At 46.4% G+C, this 23232-nt stretch overlaps 1 protein-coding gene across 1 annotated transcript; it reads right to left on the bottom strand.

The window, feature by feature from the left end:
• Positions 1 to 449: 449 nt before the first annotated feature.
• LOC145353594 (potassium channel subfamily K member 9-like) lies at positions 450 to 23189 on the bottom strand. Its single transcript, XM_080204348.1, has 3 exons — positions 22907 to 23189; positions 798 to 1357; positions 450 to 716 (listed from the first exon to the last, which is right to left on the bottom strand). Exons 1-3 carry the CDS (start codon positions 23187 to 23189, stop codon positions 450 to 452), a joined length of 1110 nt encoding a protein of 369 aa, XP_080060474.1.
• Between the last annotated feature and the right edge of the window lie 43 nt (positions 23190 to 23232).

The raw sequence follows: 23232 nt of genomic DNA, 5'->3' as shown, positions 1-23232 counted from the left end.
TGCTGGAGGACTCATGCCGTTTTGTTGGCAAGACTAACTCATCAGCTCTGACTGCACGCAAGACAAACTGATATGTTTGGAGATTGAGGGAAACCCAACTGAAAAAATGGATTATCCCAGATACATATTGTCTAAACAGGCGATCAAATTCCGTTTGCATTAAAATTTGTCTTAACCTGTTCTAGAAGTACAAAATGTAGAGTTCATATCTGTGACTCTCGGTTAATTCTAGAGTCACGTGTCATTCAGACACCTTCCGAAGGCTTCACACGTTCTGACCATTCTCTCAGGACATCTCCGTTCACCCAGTAGCACAGACGAGCTGTTACTGAGCTTTGGTGTGCAATAGCCATGCTTTGTGTTTCTGGCACTTGTTGCCATGCTGCTTCTGCCAATGCAAATGAGCGTTTCCATCGAGCAAACTCCAGATGGAGCACATGCAGCGGGGCTCATACTGACCTCCGACGGTTTCGGAGACACTGGCTGAAGGCGGGACCTCCGAGGGAGGCAGTGCTGCCAGGGGAGGAGAAGACAAAGTTCTCTCGTGCATTCAGTGACATCTCATCCACTTTGAAGGAGATGGAGTTGAAGTAAACTGGGTTGGTGTGAGCGCTGAAGGAGCCATGGTGGAATCCAGTGGGGCTTTCACAGTCCTGAGATCTGTAGCACATACAGGAGCAGAGAGATCCAACATCCGACACAGGTTCTGGGAGACTCTCGCGCCTTATCTCCACCTCCCCCTCCATCAGCGGGATCAGATTGCTCCTACTCTGTCCTTCCTCCAGGGGCAGGAGTACGGTGCTCCTGCTCTGAATGTCCTCTCCGATGGCCATGGCCGTGTGGTCCCTGTTGCCGGCGCGCTCCTCAGCATCTCTCTTCTCATCTTCTGAGTTCATGGTGAGGAACCTCAAAACCACCAGGTTCAGGAAAGCCCCGATCACAGTCAGTCCAACCAGAATATACATGAAGCTGAATGCCACATAAGGGGGCCTCTTCTGCAACGCCTCGTTGTTCTGTAAAGCCACAAAATCCCCAAAGCCAATGGTGGTAAGAGTTATAAAGCAGTAATAATATGCATGGAAGAAAGTCCAATCCTCAAAGTGTGCAAAAGCTGCCGCTCCGATGCACAGGGTACCCAGGCATGAGAAGAAGCCAACAGTTACCATGTTCTCCATGGAGACTTCAGTCTTCTTCATTCCCAGGCATTTCTTTATTTTCTTCAGCAGGTATCTAACAAAGGTGTTCATGCGTTCTCCCAGACTCTGGAACATCACCAAAGTCAGTGGGATGCCCAGAACTGCATAAAACATACAGAAGGCTTTACCAGCGTTGGTGCCTGGAGCTGCGTGACCATAACCTGTGTCAGAGCAATGAGAGAAGAGAAGAACTGTTAGCACAATTTAATATGGAAAAAGTTATTCACTTTGGAAGCAAAAACAAGAAGGCAGATTACTACCTGAATGGCTGTACATTGGGAGAGGGGAGTGTGCAGAGGGATCTGGGTGTCCTTGTGCATCAGTCACTGAAGGTAAGCATGCAGGTGCAGCAGGCGGTAAAGAAGGAAAATGGTATGTTGGCCTTCACTGTGAGAGGTTTCGAGTACAGGAGCAGGGATGTGTCAGTGCAATTGTATAGGGCCTTGGTGAGGTCACACCGAGAGTGTTGTGTACAGTTTTGGTCTCCTTTTCTGAGGAAGGATGTTCTTGCTCTCGAGGGAGTGCAGTGAAGGTTTACCAGGCTGATTCCGGGGATGGTGGGACTGATGTATGAGGAGAGATTGACTCGGTTAGGATTGTTTTCACTGGAGTTCAGATGAATGAGGGGGGATCTCATAGAGATTTATAAAATTCTAACAGGTCTAGACAGGGTCGATTCAGGGAGGATGTTGCCGATGAGGGGGTGTCAAGAACCAGGGGTCACAGTCTGAGGAGTCAGCACAGACCATTAAGGATGGAGGCAAGGAGACATTTCTTCACCCAAAGAGTGGTGAGCCTGTGGAGTTTATTACTATGGGAAGTATTTGGTGCAAAAACATTGAATGTATTCAAGGGGCGGCTGGATATAGCACTTGGGACAATTGGGATCAAAGGTTATGGGGAGAAAGCAGGATTAGGCTACTGAGTTGGACGATCAGCCGTGATCTTATTGAATGGCAGAGCAGGCTCAAAGGGCTGAATGGCCTCCTCCTGCTCCCATCTTCTATGTTTCAATGGCTTAGCTAGCTCATCCTTTAAACCATGCAAAACAGAATGACCTTCAGATTAGAACACAGTTTGCATTCTGACCTCACAAAGAGTTGGCCTGGTCTCCTAAACTAAGGGGGGGCTTGAATCAGTCAGAATTCAGGCTCCTTGGCTGTCTGGTGTGGAATTCGGTGATGATGTGAATAGGGAGAAGCCATTCCTTCCTTCCAGCCAGTTCCACTGTTCAGGTAGAATTTGGCTGGTCTCAGGAGGTCCTGTGTGGGTAGCAACCCTGCCTCTGAACCAGAAGCTTCAGGTTCAAGTCCTGCCCCAGGACTCGATAGACAAAGATGCATCATCTGTAATGCGGTCAAACGAGTTGTAAAGCTGCTATCAATGGCAAACAGGGGGCGTGAGAGGGGTTCCTGATCAGCCATGTGATGGAAAGAAATTAGAGCTCCTATTGTCACTGTCCACAGCTCCACAATACAACACAATACAATTTTGTGTTGGCACAGCAGTTTGGGCTCCTTGTGGGTTGGGTGGCTCAGTTTGCTGGATCTGCTTCCTTACCCTACCTGAGGTGGAATCACAGCACTGTGGGTTAGACATGCCTTTGGATGGAAGGCTGAAGGTGATGGTGGACCTGTATCTCAGCTTTATTTACTTGTGTTTGCTTCCTACACCTTGAATTCCTTGGCCATTCTGTTGACCTCAGTCTTGAAAGCCTGAGCATCCACAGATTCATCTAGGAAAAAGGAGGTCCAGATTTCCACTCCTCATTGTGTGAATAAGTGCCTAATTCCTGAACTCTCACCAACTGTTACAGGTGCACTATAAAAAGCATTTGTTCTGGCTGTATCACAGCTTGGTCTGGGCTCCTGCTCTTTCCAAGACTGCAAGGAACTACAAAAGGTCGTGAAAGAAGCCCAATCCATCACTCAAACCAGCCTCCCAACCATTGACTCTGTCTACACTTCCCGCTGCCTTTGCAAAACAGCCAGCAGAATTAAGGACCCCATGCACCCCAGACATTCTGTCTTCCACCTTCTTCTGTCAGGAAAAAGATACAAAAGTCTGAGGTCACGTATCTAGTTAGCTTTTATTGGTAGAGGGATTGAATTTCGGAGCTGTGAGATCATGTTCCAACTGTACAAAACTCTGGTGCGACCGCACTTGGAGTATTGCGTACAGTTCTGGTCACCACATTATAGAAGGATGTGGAGGCATTGGAAAGGGTGCAGAGGAGGTTTACCAGGATGTTGCCTGGAATGGTGGGAAGGTCTTATGAGGAAAGGCTGAGGGACTTGAGGTTGTTTTCATTAGAAAGAAGAAGGTTATGAGGTGACCTAATTGAGGCATACAAGATGATCAGAGGGTTAGATAGGGTGGACAATGAGAGCCTTTTTCCTCGGATGATGAGGAACATAGCTTTAAATTAAGGGGTGGTAATTATAGGACGGATGTCAGAGGTAGGTTCTTTACTCAGAGGGTAGTAAGGGCGTGGAATGCCCTGCCTGCAGCAGTTGTGGACTCACCAACTTTAAGGGTGTTCAAGTGGTCAGTGGATAGGCATATGGATAAGATTGGAACAGTTTAGTTAGAGGGTCATTAGATTGGTTCCACTGGTCGGCGCAACATCGAGGGCCGAAGGGCCTGTACTGCGCTGTAATGTTCTATGTTCTATGCTCTATAACCAACTCAAGAACAGCTTCTTTCCTGCTGCTGTCAGACTTTTGAATGGACCTACCTTGCATTAAGTTGATCTTTCTCTATATCCTAGCTATAATTGTGACACAGCTCTCTCCCAATGCAGCATCCTAGAATCATGGAATAACACAGCATAGGTGAAGGCCAATTGGCCCATCGAGTCTGAGCTAACATTTTTGAACAGTTAGTCTCATTCCCTGCCTCTTCTCCCGTGCAGATCTTTCTCCTTCAAATACTTATCCAAGTTCCCTTTGAATGTTGCTATTAACTCTGTGTAGGTCACTTTCTCAGGCAGTGCATTCCAAATCCTACAACAACACATTCCCTCATTTTCCCAATATCTCCTCTCTGGTTCTTATGCCAATCATCTTTCATCTGGCCTCTTTCATTACTGATGCTTCATAGAAACCAAGAAAATGGGAGCAAGAGAGGCCATTTGGCCCTTCGAGCCTGATCAGCCATTCACTATGATCATGGCTGATCATCCAACTGATCCCACCTCCCCCCGCCAATATCCTTTGATCCCATCATCCCAAGAACTATATATAACTTCTTAATGTTTTAACCTCAGCTGTTTTCTTTGGTAGCTAATTCCACAGGCTCGCCACTTCCTTGGTGAAGAAATTTGTCCTCATCTCAGTCCTAAAAGGTTTATCCTGGAGCCCTAGACTATGACTCCCTGGCACTGCAAAGGCAGTAGTGCTAACCACTGTGCCGCTGTTCTGCCCTGTTCTCCTCACAGCCTTCCCTGCTCTAAGGACACAAACCTTCTCACCCTCATACCTACATTTCTAGCTGGACTTGTGTGTAAAACATTACTGCTCATGGAACCATTCTGCAGATTCCAGCCAGTCTCTCAGAGGATGGAAAAAAATTCACAAAGCACGTCCCCCATGAAGGGAGATTCATTTACAAATTCAGGTTTTTCATTTGGAAAACACTGAATAAAACAGCTAGTGATGTTACTGAGAGTTGCTATGGGAGACACCCTTACATTTACTCACTTTTGCTTTCTGATTTCATGAAATTATTGCATCTATTTGAAGTGGAGATTTGGGTATTTTTAACATGCTAAAGGAGTAATTGGGCGAATGATTGTGACAAAAATATCATTGCAAAAATAAACTAATTCCACTGATTTCTGTTGTAGACATTCACATGCTTTAACAACTTTCTGAAGACAGAAATTCCATTTCCTAATTTGTGAAAAACACCTTTCGATGGTATACATTTTAATAGTTTCACAACATTATTCTTTTGTAATATAAATTAACGTAATTTCTTTCCAATTTGCTGTCAGTTGCTTCATTCATTCTTCAAGTTTTCTGCTAGGAATGATTCTGAACTGTTTTAAGGTCCAAGTGTGAATTATTTGAATATGTGACAGTAACGGCTGTCGGCCATTCTACTGTGGGGTGCATCACAGCTGAAGCTTTTCCTGTTCTCTTGCACCTAACCCTTCTTGGGTGACAGTGATCCTCCAGTCCGCCCCAAGGTACTGAAGCCAAGCGTAGATACCACTGGTTCACGGACCGCGACAGAGCAGGATTTCTGACCCAGGAACTGTGGGTAGATGGCAAGTAGAGGGACAGGTAGTATTGAGGAAGCGGGGGGGCTGCAGGAGGACTTGGACGGGTTAGGAGAGTGGGTAACAAAGTGGCAAATGGAATATAATGTGGAAAAGTGTGAGGTTATGCACTTTGGAAGAAGGAATGGAGGCATAGACTATTTTCTAAATGGAAAAATGCTTAGGAAATCAGCAGCACAAAGGGACTTGGGAATCCTTGAACATAGAACATAGAACATTACAGCGCAGAACAGGCCCTTCGGCCCACGATGTTGCGCTGACCAGTTACAAAACAATGACCCACTAACCTAAACCAATCCCTTTTCGTCCATAAACCTATCCACGGATCTCTTAAACGCCCCCAAACTAGGCGCATTTACAACTGCAGCAGGCAGGGCATTCCAATCCCTCACCACCCTCTGGGTAAAGAACCTACCCCTGACATCCATCCTATAACTACCCCCCCTTAATTTAAAGCCATGCCCCCTCGTGCTAGATTTCTCCATCCGAGGAAAAAGGCTATCACTATCCACCCTATCTAAACCTCTAATCATCTTATATGTTTCAATAAGATCCCCTCTTAGCCTCCTTCTTTCCAGCGAAAACAACCCCAAATCCCTCAGCCTCTCCTCATAGGACTCCCCTCCATACCAGGCAACATCCTGGTAAACCTCCTCTGCACCCTCTCCAACGCCTCCACATCCTTCCTGTAATGTGGGGACCAGAACTGCACACAGTACTCCAAGTGCGGCCGCACCAGAGTTGTGTACAGTTGCAACATGACGCTGCGACTCCTAAATTCAATCCCCCTACCAATAAACGCCAAGACACCGTATGCCTTCTTAACAACCTTATCTACTTGATTCCCAACTTTCAGGGATCTATGTACACATACACCTAGATCCCTCTGCTCATCCACACTATTCAAAGTCCTCCCGTTAGCCCTATACTCGACACATCTGTTATTCCTACCAAAGTGAATTACCTCACACTTCTCCGCATTAAACTCCATCCGCCACCTCTCGGCCCAGCTCTGCAAGCTGTCTAAGTCTTCCTGCAAACTATGACACCCTTCCTCACTATCTACCACACCTCTGACTTTGGTGTCATCAGCAAATTTACTAATCCACCCAACTATACCCTCATCCAGATCATTAATAAAAATTACAAACAGCAGTGGCCCCAAAACAGATCCCTGAGGCACACCACTCGTAACCGAACTCCATGATGAATATTTACCATCAACCACCACCCTCTGTCTCCTATCCGCTAGCCAATTCCTGATCCAATTCCCTAGATCACCCCCAATCCCATACATCTGCATTTTCTGCAGAAGCCTACCATGGTGAACCTTATCAAACGCCTTACTAAAATCCATGTACACCACGTCCACTGCCTTACCCCCATCCACCTCTTTGGACACTTTCTCAAAAAACTCAATAAGGTTAGTAAGGCACGACCTACCCGCTACAAAACCATGCTGACTATCTCCAATCAATTCATTACTCTCCAAATAACTATAAATCCTATCCCTAATAATTTTTTCTAAAACCTTGCCCACAACAGAAGTGAGACTCACTGGTCTATAATTCCCGGGGAAGTCTCTGTTCCCCTTCTTAAACAATGGGACAACATTCGCTATCCTCCAATCTTCCGGTACTATACCAGAGGCCAACGACGACCTGAAGATCAGAGCCAGAGGCTCTGCAATCACTTCTCTTGCCTCCCAGAGAATCCTGGGGTAAATCCCATCCGGACCGGGACTTATCTATTTTCAGACCCTCCAGAATATCCAGCACATCCTCCTTATCAACTGTAACACTGTCAATTCTACTCCCCTGCAACCCAGTGTCCTCCTCAGCTATATCCATGTCCCCCTGCGTGAACACCGAAGAGAAATATTGGTTCAATGCCTCTCCAATCTCCTCCGGTTCCACACATAACTTCCCTCTGCTGTCTATAACTGGCCCTAATCTTGCCCTAACCAACCTTCTGTTCTTGACATACCTATAGAACGCCTTAGGATTCTCCTTAACCCTATCAGCCAAAGTCTTCTCATGTCCTCTTTTAGCCCTTCTTAGCTCACTCTTCAACTCCCTCCTAGCCAATCTAAAGCTTTCTAGTGCACTACCCGAGCCCTCACGTCTCATCCGAACATAAGCCTCCTTTTTCCTTTTAACCAACGAATCAACTTTTTTGGTGCACCACGGTTCCCTAGCCCTACCAACTCCTCCTTGCCTGACAGGGACATACCTATCACGGACTCACAGTAGCTGCTCCTTGAAAAAACTCCACATTTCGGACGTTCCCAGTCTCTGTAATCTCCTAGTCCAACCTATGCTTCCTAATTCTCTCCTAATAGCCTCATAATTACCCTTCCCCCAGCTAAAACCACTGGCCCGAGGTTCATGCCTATCCCTTTCCATCACTAAGGTGAACGTAACCGAATTGTGGTCACTATCACCAAAATGCACACCAACTTCCAAGTCTAGCACCTGGTCTGGCTCATTTCCCAGCACCAAATCCAATATAGCCTCACCTCTAGTTGGCCTATCTACAAACTGAGTCAAAAAACCTTCCTGCACGCTTTGTACAAAAACTGACCCCTCTAACGAGCTAGAGCTATAACAATTCCAATCAATATTAGTAAAGTTAAAATCCCCCATAACAATTACCCTATTACTTTCACTCCTAACCAGGATCGTCTCCGCAATCCTTTCCTCAACCTCTCTAGAACTTTTAGGAGGTCTATAAAAGACTCCCAACAGGGTGACCTCTCCACTCCTATTTCTAATCTCCGCCCATACTAGCTCAACAGACAAGTCCTCATCAAACTTCCTCTCTGACACTGTGATACAGTCCCTGACCAATAATGCTACCCCTCCCCTCCTTCTACCTCCTTCTCTACTCCGACTAAAACATTTGAACCCCGGGACCTGCAGCAACCATTCCTGCCCCTGCTCTATCCATGTCTCTGAAATGGCCACAACATCGAAGTCCCAGGTACTGATCCTTGTTCAAGATTCTCTTAAGGTTAATGTGCAGGTTCAGTCGGCAGTTAGGAAGGTAAATGCAACGTCAGCATTCGTGTCGAGAGGGCTAGAATACAAGAGGAGGGATGTATTTCTGAGGCTGTATAAGGCTCTGGTCAGACCCCATTTGGAGTATTATGAGCAGTTTTGTGCCCCATATCTAAGGAAGGATGTGCCGGCCTTGGAAAGGATCCAGAGGCGGTTTACAAGAATAATCCCTGGAATGAAGTGCTTGTCACATGAGGAACAGTTGAGGGTTCTGAGTCTGTACTCATTAGAATTTAGAAAGATGAGGGGGGATCTTATTGAAACTTACAGGATACTGTGAGGCCTGGATAGAGTGGATGTACAGAGGATGTTTCCACTAGTAGGAAAAACTAGAACCAGAGGGCACAACCTCAGGCTAAAGGGACGATCCTTTAAAACAGAGATGAGGAGGAATTTCTTCAGCCAGAGAGTGGTGAATCTGTGGCACACTTTGCCGCAGAAGATTGTGGAGGGCAGGTCATTGAATGTCTTTAAGATGAGATAGACAGGTTCTTGATTAATAAGGGGGTCAGATGTTATGGGGAAAAGGGAGGAGAATGGCGATGAGAAAAAAAATCAGCCATGATTGAATGGCGGAGCAGATTTGATAGGCCGAGTGGCCTAATTTTGCTCCAATGTCAGTGGTCTTATGGTCTAAATGTCTGGATTGTGACTGTATGGGAATGGCCTTAGTGGATGAATTTGTCTTTCCAGTCTGTAATTTTTGCAGCTACCTAACACTTGTCTGTGCCTGAGTTCCACTCCTGACATACACCCATTAAAGCCATCCTGAGAACACTTATCACACCATTTAAGAGAGAAATAAAAATCTCTGCAGAAAATTGCAGTCTGCAGTCAAAGATATTGAGAGCGGGAATTTATTCTATGTCATTAGATGCCATTTTCTGGAGTGGCTGATCCAGTTGGAGCCATCACTAGTAGGCACTTGAAAAAAAAAGATATTCATCATGGAATGAATAAAAAACATTCATTTATACAGCACCTCTCTGTGACCTCAGGATGACCCAACATCTTTCACAGCAGCCAATGAACTCATTTGAAGTGTGGTCATTGTTTTTTTTGTTTTTATTCCAATTCAATCCAATCGAGTCCAATTCAGAGTCTCAACAAGTTGGGACATTCCGGATCCAAGCTGACAAGACAGGGCTCTCACCTCCTGTATTGGGCTTGATCTACATGATCCAAGCTGATTGGAGTAGGTACAGCACCTCACTTGTTGCTGCAACGCGGAAAACACAGCAGCCAATTTCTGCACAGTAAGATCCCGCAAGCAGCCCTAAGATGATGGCCATTTAGGGATGTTGAGGAAAAATATTTTCACAAAGTAGAGACAATTCCTTCTGCAGATAACCCCACAAGATGTTCCATATCTATTTGATAAGGTCTCACTTTAACATTCCATCTTAAAGACAGCACCTCCAACAATGCAGCACTCCTGTGGTGCTGAACCACATTGTCCGCTTGGATCATGCAGTCCAGTATCTGGGGGTACATTTCCCCATCCTGCTGATCACAGGAATTGTCATGGATGGGATGGACAATTTGACGGACAATTGAAAATCTGCTGATCTTGGGCAGGAATCTCCAGCTCCAGGGCAGGTGGTCCTCAAGACCATAAGAAATAAGAAGAGGAGGAGGCCATTTGGCCCCTCTGCCATTCAATAGGATCATGGTTGATCCAGCATTCCTAATGTCCATTTTCAAAAGTTAAAGCTTATTTTTTAGTCACAAGTATGCTTACATTAACACTGTAATGAAGTCACTGTGACAGACCCCTAGCCTGCCCTTGATCCTCTTACTGATCAAATATCCATCTATCTCAGCCTTAAATCTACACAGCTGTCTGTGGCAAGGAGTCCCAAAGACTCACAACCCTCCGAGAGAAGAAATCCCTCCTCACCTCAGTTTTAAATTGGCGTCCCTTTATTCTGAGACCCTGCCCTCTGGTCCCAGACTCTCCCCTGAGGGAAACATGCCTTCACATTTACCTTCTCAAACCCCTTAAGATTCCGATATGTTGCAATGAGATCACCTCTCATTCTCCTAAATTCCAGTGAGTAGAGTCCTAACCTATTTAACCTTTCCTCTGAAAATAATCCCTCCAAACCGGGAGCCCTGGAAAGTCCTGTCCCTGAAGTGAGGTTTGGAACCCAAAACCTTCTGACTCAGAAATTATAAAGTGGAGCCACTCTAACAAGTGATGAGCAGGTGCTTGAGATGCATTCTGAGAGATATCTGATTTCCTAGTTATAAATATACTGTTAGGTAAAACCAAAAATAAAGATTTGCATTTATATAGCACTTTCACAACCATTGGATGTCTCAAAGCACTTCATAACATCATAGATACTCTACAGTGCAGAAAGATCATCTAGCCCATTGAGTCTGCACCAACCACAATCCCACCCAGGCCCTACCCCCATATCCCTACACATTTACCTGCTAATCTCTCTAACCTACACATCTCAGGACACTAAGGGGCAATTTTTTAGCGTAGCCAATCAGCCTAACCCGCACATCTTTGGACTGTGGGAGGAAACCAGAGCACCTCGGAGGAAACCCATGCAGACACAAGGAGAATATGCAAACTCTACACAGACAGTGACCCAAGCTGGGAATTGAAGCCAGGTCCCTGGAGTTGTGAAGCAGCAGTGCTGACCTCTGTGCTACCGTGCTGCCCACTTACAGCCAATGGATTACTTTCTATGGTGCCGTTGCCACAGTTGTGAAGGAAAGGTGTCACAGTGAACAGGTTTGAGCACAAGGAGGTGGCAGTGAGGGACTGCTGCACTATCCAAGATCCCATAGTCTGTTCTCTCAGGGGGAATGTATAAAACCTATGGCATTATTGTGAAGAAGAGAAGGAGCGTTCTTCTCATTGTCCTGGATGGTAATTACCTCTCAATCCACATCACAAAAGTAGATTTGTTCATGATCATATTGCTGTGTTTCAGAGCTTGCTGTGTGTGAATTGGCTATTAAATTTCCGGTGTTATAACTGTGACTGCATTGAAAAATACTCCACTGAATGCAAATCATCTCTGGAGGCTGCAAAAATCACAAAAGAAATCCAAGTCTTCCTTTTCCTTAGAAACACTTAAGGCTCTGGACATTCTCTCTTCCACTTTCTTCCATCAGGAAAAAGATACAAAAGTCTGAGATCATGTACCAGCCCAACTCATGAAAAGCTTCTTTCCTGCTGCCATCAGACTTTTGAATGGACCTACCAATTATTAAGTTGACCTCTCTCTACAGCCCAGCTATGACTGTAAAACCACATTCTGCCCTCTCTCCTTTCCTTCTCTATGAACAGTATGCTTTGTATAGCGCGCAAGAAACAATACTTTTCACTGTATGTTAATGCATGTGACAATAATAAATTGAATCAAATCGAGTCAAATATGATTAGGAGGTCGTGCTGTATTCATATTGTTGCTGGACTAGTAATTCAGAGATCCATGTAATTTCTGGGGAGCTGGGTTCGAATCCCGCTATGGCAGGTGGTGAAATTTGAATTCAATAAAATTCTGGAATTGAAAAGTTTAATGATGATCTTGAAACCATTGTTGATTATCATTCAAACCCACCTGGGTCACTCAAGTCCTTTAGAGAGTGTGCTGATAGTCCCTTTAAGGGCAACACAGCAAACTAAGTGTAACCTGCTGGGGAGGGGAGGGGAGGTGATTGGGATGAGAGTGGGTAATCACCCCAGCGGGTGGAGTCCTCTCATAGGCAGAAGACATACTGACTGGCTGCAGTACAGTTTTTCTTATTGCTAAATACCTTTTCTGGTTCTAATGAAGTCTTTGAAAGCGTGTCATTTCAACTGGCAATGGGGAAAAAATTATCCTGACACTGCCTCTGGCCTGACACCTGTGAATTTCCTGTTTTATTTGACATGTGAAAAGAAAGTGCTCATCGGAATGAGGTGAACAGAGCCATTTGAGATGTTGAGATAATGCCGGACCCTGAGGGACAGGCACAGAAGGAAGCTGTATAGACCAGCAGAGTCAAAGATTTGGGACTGTATGGAGAAAGAAAGAATAAGAAAAAAATAATCCTGTGAAGCAAGAGCTGTGCCTTTAAGATTAAAAAAAAACAGAGTCTATGTTTTTAAAAATATTAAAGAGATTTTTTAAGAAGGAAGGAGAACGCCAAGTGCGGGTTTGGGTGAAAAGGAAACAAACGGCCAAGAATCTGCCATGTGGTCTCCTGAAGAATGGGAAAATTAAAGAACTGAAACAGTTCCCAATCAGAGCAGGGCCTGCGGGGTTTCCAGGGCAGAAACTGCTGCCTTGATGAACTTCAAACAGAAATGTTGTGACGTTTCAAAAAGATATGACTACCTTCTGAAAAAAGTAACCAGTTTAAAAACAATGGCTCCATCGGACATCAAATGCCAGTGAAATTGATAATATAAAGTCACAGGTACGATGGCACAGTGGTTAGCACTGCTGTCTCACAGCACCAGGGACCAGGGTTCAATTCCCGGCTTGGGTCACTGTCTATGTGGAGTTTGCGCATTCTCCCTGTGTCTGCGTGGGTTTCCTCCGGGTGCTCTGGTTTCCTCCCACAGTCCAAAGATGTGGGGGTTAGGTGGATTGGCCACACTAAATTTCTCCTTAGTGTTAAGGGGTAGGAAGGGTAGATGTGTGAGATTGCGGGGATGGGGCCTGGATGGGATTGTGGCCGGTGAAGGCTCCATGAGCCAAATGGCTTCCTTCTGCACTGAATATGAATCATATCAAAAAGAGGAGAAACATGGAGTCTCCAAATAGCCAGAAGGGATTATTAACAAAGATCTCCCTACTTCAAAGTGGAACTTCTAAAATTCAAAACAAAGGTAGCCAGGTTCATTCCAAAACATTAAAATGCGAGAGAAACACAGAGAGAAAGCAGGCTGAGATTTCAGTGAAAATAAAAGACAGTCTTAAAGCAGTAAAATATTTAAAACAGTAATGAATTAAAAGCAACAACAACAAGAAGGAATAAATGGGCAGAAAAGTTGGGAAAGATCCCAGACAGAGGGCCACTAAACAAAAGGTCTGGAAGCAATGAAAATGAGAAAGACGCAACAGATATCCTCAACGGGGCACCACAGACCTCAAAGAGACAATGAAGTTACCTTTCACCAAGATGATGAAAGGTATGGATAAAGTAGACATGGAGTGGATGCTTCCTGTTGTGGGGCATTCTAGGACGAGAGGTCATAGTCTTGGGATAAGGGATAGCAAATTTAAGTTAAGGAGAAACTATTTCTCCCAAAGGGGTGTGAATCTGTGGAATTTGCTGCCCCAAAATGCAGTGGATGCTGGGACACTGAGTAAATTTAAGGAAGAGTTAGACAGATTTTTAATTGGTAATGGGGTTGAAGGGTTATGGGGAGAAAGCAGGAAAATGGGGATGAGGAGCATATCAGCCATGATTGAATGGTGGAGCGGCCTTGATGGGCCGAATGGCCTAATTCTGCTCCAGTATCTTCTGATAAGAGCAACAAAAGACTCCACAAAGGAGGAATTGCAGAATAGAAACAGGATAATGGTTTGTCAGAGACAGAGCTGACCAACAGTGAAGGCAAAAAGTGACTGAAGTTAAAACAAGTAGAAATGAGGGTTCCATTTGTGAAATGTAAACGTCCAGGGAGAATTTGATGGATTCACTTCAGGAGAAACACAGAAATTAATGAAGGAGCTTTTGAATGTAAAGAAGAATCAGCAAAACTAATTACAGTTCCAGAAAAGACATTAAAACAAACAGATAAAGGAATGATAGCAAACTTGGAGAATGAAGAAGTTGCAAAAAAAAATTACAAAATGAAGTTAAGGAGAAGGAGAAATTAACAAGATATTACAGAGAATAAGCTGAATGCCCAAGAAAACAACCAGAAAATCAGAACAAGCGAAGAATTGAATTGGGAGAGTAGGAGCTTGAAGAAAGGAAGGAGTGAAACTGAGAAATTAACAGAAGGGGTAAAAACAGTGAAATTGACAGCAAACTCAGCAATCCAGACACAAGAAGAAACTGAGAATATGCACCAGAACAAGATTGCTGCAATGGTCACACTAAAAGCACAAGAACTAATTTAATAAAACGGTCGATGAAAAAGATGCTGAATGGAAATTCTGGAAAGAGAAGAAACTTCTTCTTCAGAGAACTACGCCCATTCCTTCACACGTGACAGACTGAGGGGGTGATTCTCCCGTCCCGCTGTGTTAATATTCTAGCGCAGGGGGCCGAGGGAATTACACGGGGGGCACCAGTTTGAGCACCGGTAGTGCCTCCCAGCTGCAGATTGCCGGCATGGTCTACTCCATGCTGCAAATCAGCAGGGAGGCAGGGCCAGCGTTCCCGTTTGCTTCTCCCACCTTCTCAGGGTGTCTCACTCCAGCAGGGTTTAGCGGGTCTGGAATGAAGGAGGGGCAATCGAGGCTCCCTCAGGGGGTCGGGTGATGGGGTGTGGTGCCTCCTGGGCATGGGCACCCTGGCAGTGCCCCCCTGTGCCCCTGGCACTGCCCAAGGGGTAAAGTGCCAATGCCCATGGAGCACTGGGCAGTGTCAAGGCAGGAGGGGCCTGATGGGGGTGGGGCCTCAGGGGACGGGTGGAGAGGGGTCGCACTGCCACTCAGCATTGAGATTGATGGGGGCAGGGGGGAGGCCAGCAATCAGGGCAGGCTGGGAGGGTGTCTGCCAGGGGGGATCTACCAGGGAGGGGGCAGCAGTCAGCCTGTGAGGGTGTCTGCATTTTGGGGTGTTGAGGGGAATTGCACTGTGGGGAGGAGAAGGGGACTGGAGGGTGGGGTGGACAAGGGCGAAAGGAGGAGATCAAAGCCAGCCCGGGAATGGTCAGGGAACTGTGATCGGGCCGTGGGGGTTTGGGGGGTGCAACACTGCGGGGGTCCCGGGCTAGCCAGCGATCAACCTGGCTAACCAACAGAAAGCTGACAGTCTGGGACCTCTGCACATGCACAGGGACCCACTGGTTTCAGCCTCCTGGGCGGAAATAGGTCCCACCCTCTGAAATCTACTGACATTCACACTGGTGGTCTCTGCATTGCACAGAGTGTGCGAGATTCTCGTGTGAACTTCCACTGTAAAAACCAGTGTGAATTAACATTTTGGGGAGAATTCCACCCTGAGATTGTGAAAGAACTGCCAGGACACAAGACATCCTTGTATTGTGATCATCCTGCATGCATAATAACATAAGGTGCTCAGCAGAGCAAGGTTCAACCTGGGACTGGGGTGTGGCACCGCCCACAGAGTGATGTATTTAGTCACATGGTCAGAGAACAACCGAGGACGGAATCGGCCCATCAGGTCTGCATTGATCTCAGATTGATTTATCTTACCCAGACCCTCTCTCCCGACCCACACATCATCCATGACTAATTCCCCTAAGTGGCAATTTAGCATGGCCAATCCATTTAACCCTAGCCAGCATGTCTTTCAGACTGTGGGAGGAAACCAGAGCGCCTGGAGGAAACCCACGCAGACACAGGGAGAATGTGCAGACTCCACACAGATTGGGGCAGGTGACCAAAAGAGACTGGTTGGATAGGTAGATTTGTGGGAACAGCTTATGTTCCAGTTGACGGCAGTCTCACTTCAGTATCGCACGGCTGTGTGTACACAATCCCACTCCAGGAAGTTGGAGATTGGTGTTCTGGTGGAGAACTGAGGAAATGTTGCACTGTGGGAGGTTTCAGGTTCGATATTAAACTACAGTCTACAGAGGTAGACAGAAAAGACCAAAGAAAACCACATCTTAATTTATCCTGGGGATGTGAACATTGCTGGCTAGGTGAGTATTTATTATTACGCATCCACAGCAGGTGGTACTGAGCTGTTTCCTAAAACATTCAGAGAACAGTTAAAAGTCAAACACATTGCCAAAGATCTGGATCAGATGTAGACCCGACCAGACAAGGATGGTGGATTTATTTCCTAGAAGGACACAAGTCAACATATGAGGCTTTGAACTATCCAGTAGCTTTGTGATCATTATTAATGAGACTAACATCTCATTCCAGTGGTTAGCACTGCTGCCTCACAGTGCCAGGGACCCGGGTTCTTGGATCACTGTCTGTGTGGAGTCTGTATGTTCTCCCCGTGTCTGCATGGGTTTCCTCCGGGTGCTCCGGTTTCTCCCGTAGTCTGAAAGGCGTGCTGGTTAGGCCATGCTAAATTCTCTCTCAGTGTACCCAAACAGGCGCCAGAGCGTGGTGACTAGGGGATTTTCACAGTAACTTCACTGCAGCGTTAGTGTAAGCCTCACTTGTGACACTAATAAATAAACTTTAAACTTAATAGAATCTAAATTCTGTACCTGCTGCGTGGGATGTGAACACATCTCCATGTATGAAGTTGCACCCATCCCCCCCCTCCATGTGTCTCCAGGTGCTTCAACTAAAGTCTCTAATTCCCCCTCCCCGCCCCCCCCTTGAGTATAGGAAAAAGGTTAAGGGGGAAGCAAACACATTTTTAAAGAGTTGGGATAGTAACTTGTTTTCTTCTGCTCCTCCTCTCATGAAGGTAACTTTGCCTGGTGTAAGGATGAGATTTATCCTCTGGTAATAATGCTCAAGTTGATTCATTCAAGTGGATTGTTTTTGTTATTGTGGACTGTTCAGTAGGTTGGGGTACGGCTAAACCCGGCCCTGACACAACCTGCAAAGTCTAATAGAACATGATTCAAGACCAAGAGTGCAAGCTTCTGTGTTTCTGGTCAGAGTTTTGCCATCCCCAGGCGGCCTGCTAATCTAACCCAGTTTAATCCTCAATCCACACAGCCAAAAACATTGTTAATGTGAACTTAGAGTGCACACATTGTCACATTTCCGATATTATCATAGTGACTATACCTCATCAAGAGTAAATTGCTTTGGGGTGTCGGAGGAAGTGCTACATAAATGGAAGACTATCTGGAACAGAACCAGGGAGATTTAGAGAGTTAAAGCCACACAGCCTTGGCTTGATCTTCCATGAGAAGGTCCATGCACCATGCCTGGCCCACGCTGGGCACATTATAGCTTTGGGACGGTGAGATGCAACATTAACACAAAATAGTATCACGCAGAGTGGGTATTGCAGCAATCTGAATGTGCATAGCAGGAAGAGGAGATACCATTCTGGGATCAGAAGCCATAGTCTGACTGTGATCAAAGTGATTGAAAGTCCCCTGCAAATTATTTCAGATTCAAGTTCAAACTGTGTCTGAAGGTTTAAACTTTCTCCTCCAATTTCTCCCTCTCTAAAAGATAGTTTGAGTTAAGTAGATGTTGTGTGGAAGAATCAGCCTTGTTCAAGTGAATCTATTCCCAGAAGATTAATGGTGTGTGTTAAGGGGGCAGCAGTTGCTGTTTGAGAGCAGGGCGAATGTTGGCCATTTATTAGCAGTCTTTATTCCTTCGCTATTGGTACTTTAATCATCAGGTGCAGCAGTAAAACATCACAGCTAAAATATTCTCAGTGTAAGGCGAGATCAAATAGATTCTAATCAAGACAGGAGCAAGTAACAGGAGTGATTTGCCTAAGGGTGCGTTCTCTGCCCAATTCTCTACGCCTTGCGGACTTGCATTTTCCCCTTCATCTGCTCATAGGAACCTCCCATTTCAATTTCAAGTTGTCTAATCTCATCATTCTTTCCTCACGCTTGATCTCTAACACTCTAATCTTCTTGCAGCAAGTTCTCACGCCTTAAAATACAGCCAATCCAACCATGTTGCCTTTTCTCGATGATATTCACTAACGATCTTTCTTCCTGTATCATCCTGAGAACCTCTCTCTCCAACTGGTCTACTCCACCCTTCTCCAGAATCTCATTTCACGAATACCTAGTCTTTGGATGTCTGCTTCTCAAGGTTCATGTTTCAGTCCTCTACAACAAATCACTGACTATCCTTTCCATCAGATTTCAACTCATATCAGAAACAGAAGAAATAGGAGCCAACTGGCTCCAGGAGACAGATCCCCTATTCAGTAAGTTCATAGATGATCTCATTGTGGCCGTAACTCCAATTTCCTGTCTGCAAACACATTCCTGCTCCCCAGCTCCATTACTCTTGACTCTCTTGTCAACCCAAAATCTACCTATTGATGAGCAACACAGAATCATAAGCCATGGTTCTTCCATCGCGACCCATGGGTCGAGATGTGTGTTGATGGCCTTGAACCGGGATTTGTGCATGTTCCAGGAAGACATGTGTATCTTCCAGAGCTGGCGAACAGTCACTGGTCAGACCACGCTGGAAATCGGCGGGCAACCAGGTAAGTCATCTGAATCTCTTAAAAACCTATCTTAAATATATTTTTCAGTTCACTATCAGGGACTTTCAGGTCCCAATTGAATCTCCCATCCCACCAGGAGTCCTTCGTTCCGACGTCCAGGGAACTAGTGGTAGACCCCGCCGGAATGAAGTGGAGGGCAATTGGGGCCCCCCAAGGAGTTGGGCAGTGGGAGGTAGTGCCCCCAGGCATGGGCAACCCTGGCAATGCCAGTCTGTGCCCCATGGCATTGCCCAAGGGGCAAAGTGCCCATGACCGGGGGGGCACCTTGGCACTGCCCACCGGGCATCGGGCAGTGCCAAGGGGGTGGGGCCTATTGTGGACAGGGCCTATGGTGGGGGTGGGGGGTCCCGCTGCCACACTGCAGACAGGATCAGTCTAGGATTGAGGGAAGGCAGTGATTGGGGTGGGGTGGGCTGTTGCGGGGAGGGGGGATGGGTGGCGGGCTGCCTCTGGGTGGGGTGGTGGGGTCTGATCCTGAAAGGTGGGTCAGCGGGGTGTGGGGGGGAGGTGCCATGGAGAGGGAGGTGAGGGGATCATTACTGCTTGGGGATGGGGAGGGGTGGTTGGGCCGTGCATTGGGGTGCTCTGGGAGAACGGGGGAGGTTGGTGCTGGCCCAGGAGTTGTTGTGGGAGCCGCAATCAGGCTGTGGTGGGGGACTGGAATGGCAGCACTGCGGGGGACCTGAGCTGGCCAGCAAATCGGGTGTCCGACAGATTGGGGGTGGGGGCGCCACTGTGCATGCGCAGAGTTCCAGAACTTTCAAACTCCGGCGCGAATAGGCCCCGCCCCTCTGGATTTTTAATTAGATTCATGACTGGGACCTCTGCAGTGCACAGAGTGCGGAGATTCGGGTGAGAAGCTGAACTGAGAAAAGAGTTGGGATCGAGAACAGTTTTCCCATCAGTTCAGCACCTTTGGGAGAATCGCCCCCGTGGGGTGGGATTTTACAGCCTCGCTCCTCCTGAAACTGTAAAATCCGACCCGAGGCCAATGGATCTTCCCATTGTCCGTCTGCCGCTGCCTGCTCCATTCCCCGTGGTGGACAGGGGGGTAAAATTCCAGCTGCAGAATTGTCACGGTGCAGAAAACCATTCAGCTCCTTGTGTCTGCACTGACAAAGCATTACAAATTAGTGCCATTCCCCTGCCTTTTCCACATAACCCCAAACATTGTTCCCATTCAAATAACTATCTAACGCACTCCTGAATGCCTCCGTTGAAACTGCCCCACCACACTTCCAGGCACTGTATTTCACACCCAGAAACAAACGTGGTGTGAATAAATATTTTCACACAACACATTTGCTTCTTTTGTAATTCACTTTTAATCTGTGCCCTCTCGTTATATGGAACATAGAACAGTACAACACAGTACAGGCCCTTTGGCCCTTGATGTTGTGCCGAGCTATGTCCAAAACCAAGATCAGTCTATCCCACTCTCTATCATTCTGGTGTGCTCCATGTGCCTATCCAACAACTGCTTGAAAGTTCCTAAAGTGTCTGACTCCACTATCACAGCAGGCAGTGCATTCCACACCCCAACCACTCTCTGAGTAAAGAATCTATCTCGGACATCCCTCCTATATCTCCCACCATGAACCTTATAGTTGTGCTGCCTAGTAACAGCTACATCCACCTGAGGAAATAATCTATCCCCCTCATCATCTTATAAATCTCTATTAAGTCACCTCTCATCCTCCTCCACTCCAAAGAGAAAAGCCCCAGCTCCCTCAACCTTTCCTCATAAGACCTACCCTCCAAACCAGGCAGCATCCTGGTAAATCTCCTCTGCACTCTCTCCAATGCTTCCACATTCTTCTTATAGTGAGGTGACCAGAACTGAACACAAGATTCCAAATATGGTCTCACCAATGTCCGGTATAGTTGCAGCATAACCCCACGGCTCTTAAACGCAAACCCCCTGTTAATAAACGCTAACACATTATTGGCCTTCTTCACAGCTCTATCCACAATCCCAGACTGAATCACATTAATCCCAGACTGAATCACACTAATCCCAGACTGAATCACACTAATCCCAGACTGAATCACACTAATCCCAGACTGAATCAAACTAATCCCAGTCTGAATCACACTATTCCCAGACTGAATCACACTATTCCCAGACTGAATCACACTATTCCCAGACTGAATCACACTATTCCCAGACTGAATCACACTATTCCCAGACTGAATCACACTAATCCCAGACTGAATCACACTAATCCCAGACTGAATCACACTAATCCCAGACTGAATCACACTATTCCCAGACTGAATCACACTATTCCCAGACTGAATCACACTAATCCCAGACTGAATCACACTAATCCCAGACTGAATCACACTATTCCCAGACTGAATCACACTATTCCCAGACTGAATCACACTATTCCCAGACTGAATCACACTATTCCCAGACTGATTCACACTAACCCCAGACTGATTCACACCAATCTCAGGCTGTTTTGCACTAATCCCAGTTTCATTCCACATTTACCTGAGATGATTGCCTTGGCTGTCTTTACTGAATTTACCACCAATGATTTCATTCTCCTCCTGTGTTCCTATTGAGCCCTGTGTGGATCTCCCTATTGTGTTCCTGCTGTTGGGGTCTCAGCTATCTCTCCTCAGATTCCAGCCCTTAGGTAAAAGCACGTTACTGCAGAGGCTGGATTCTGAAACAAAACCCAAAAATGCTGCAAAATCTCAGCAGGTCCGACAGCATCAATGGAGAGAGAATAGAGCCAATGTTTTGAGTCTGGATGACCCTGGGGGGACAATTTTGGTTGTTGTTTCAAACCCCAGCCCTTGTCTGACCAACTCTAAGCTTTTGCTGTCGAGGAACCATTACTGGAGCTGGGATTAGCTGGGATTACAGTGGATCTACCCTCAGCACCCCATTTCCTGGGTGGCTTGTGGATTGGATTCATTGCGGAAGGATACATCGGCCTTGGAGGGAGTACAGAGAAGGTTCACCAGGCTGATACCAGAGATGAGGGGGTTATCTTATGACGAGAGATTGAATAATCTGGGCCTGTACTGGTTGGAGTTTAGAAGGCTGAGGGGGGATCGTATAGAGCCAAGATAATGAAGGGACTAGATAGGGCAGATGTAGAGAGATTCTTTCCGCTTAGAAAGGAAACCAGAACTAGAGGGCAAAGCCTCAAAATAAGGAGGGGAGGGGCAGTTTAGAACAGAGTTGAGGAGGAACTTCTTCACTCAAAGGGTGGTGAATCTCTGGAATTCTCTGCCCATTGAAGTGGTGGAGGCTACCTTGTTGAATATGTTTAATTCATGGGTAGATAGATTTCTGGGTAGATAGACAAGGGAATTAAGGGTTTTGGGGAGCAGGTGGGTAAGTGGAACTGATCCACTTCAGATCAGCCATGATCTTATTGCATGGTGGGGCAGGCTCGAAGGGCTAGATGGCCTACTCCTGCTCCTATTTCTTATGATCTTATTTCCCTTTCTGCATGAGCCAGACAGGGGAAATAAATAGCAACAAATGGGTTGTCACATTGAAATAATGTGTAGAAACCGAGATCTTAATGGTAGCTTCTAGATCACATTCCCTTCCTGCTAAAAGTTTGTCATCACTTGCAGTATGTTTCAGTGCTGTCCCTCGGTGGCATCCTCGGACCATCTGGTGACCAATCCCAATGCCAATAATACATTCTCCTTTCTGGCTTTGTGTCCTTATCAGGGAAGCTTGGGACTGGCGTGGCTATATTCCTAAACCCCTTTAGAAGTAAGATAACCATCAATTTTGTAGTGTACCTTTGACCATTAGAAACTGGGTATAAGATTCAGTACAGTTTCTCTTTTACTCTCCCTATAAACACACTGACAATGAGGTTAGTGACTTATTTGTCATAGGAATTAATCTCTATTCAGCACTCGGCCAAGGCCAGCCCACCAGACTTTAGTTCAATGTTTGCCAAACTTTCTGTCTCCTAGCCCGTTCCCAGTCCCAGTTGTATTCCCAGCTCCCTGCTCCAGATATTCCTCTAGACTCAGGACCAGGCAGTCCTGCGTGTGACTACAGTACATTTTAACACAGCTTGACCCTTCCTCACCTATGGTGGTGATCACGGTGATGGCGAAGTAGAAGGAGCCAGCGAATTTCCATTGGTGGCCAGAGCGGTGCGGCTCGGCTTGTAGAACCACCCACTCCATCTCCTTGTAGTCTTCCTCACTCATGCCATACTTGCTCTTCAGTTCCATCCGCTTGGAGTTGAGCAGCCGCTTGCGGGAGCTCTCGAAGTCGGACTCGAGTGCGTCAAAGACGGCGGCTCCCACCAGCAGGTAGGTGAACATGCACAGGATCAGGGAGAGAGTCCGCACGTTCTGCCGCTTCATGACCACCAGAGGCTGGCTCCAGCGCGCCGCATCCCCGCCTCCC

Source organism: Carcharhinus amblyrhynchos, chromosome 16, assembly GCF_965287045.1.
Source record: "Carcharhinus amblyrhynchos chromosome 16, sCarAmb.v2.hapA, whole genome shotgun sequence".
Taxonomy (NCBI): Eukaryota; Metazoa; Chordata; class Chondrichthyes; order Carcharhiniformes; family Carcharhinidae; genus Carcharhinus; species Carcharhinus amblyrhynchos.
This window is presented reverse-complemented; position numbering and strand designations above follow the sequence as displayed.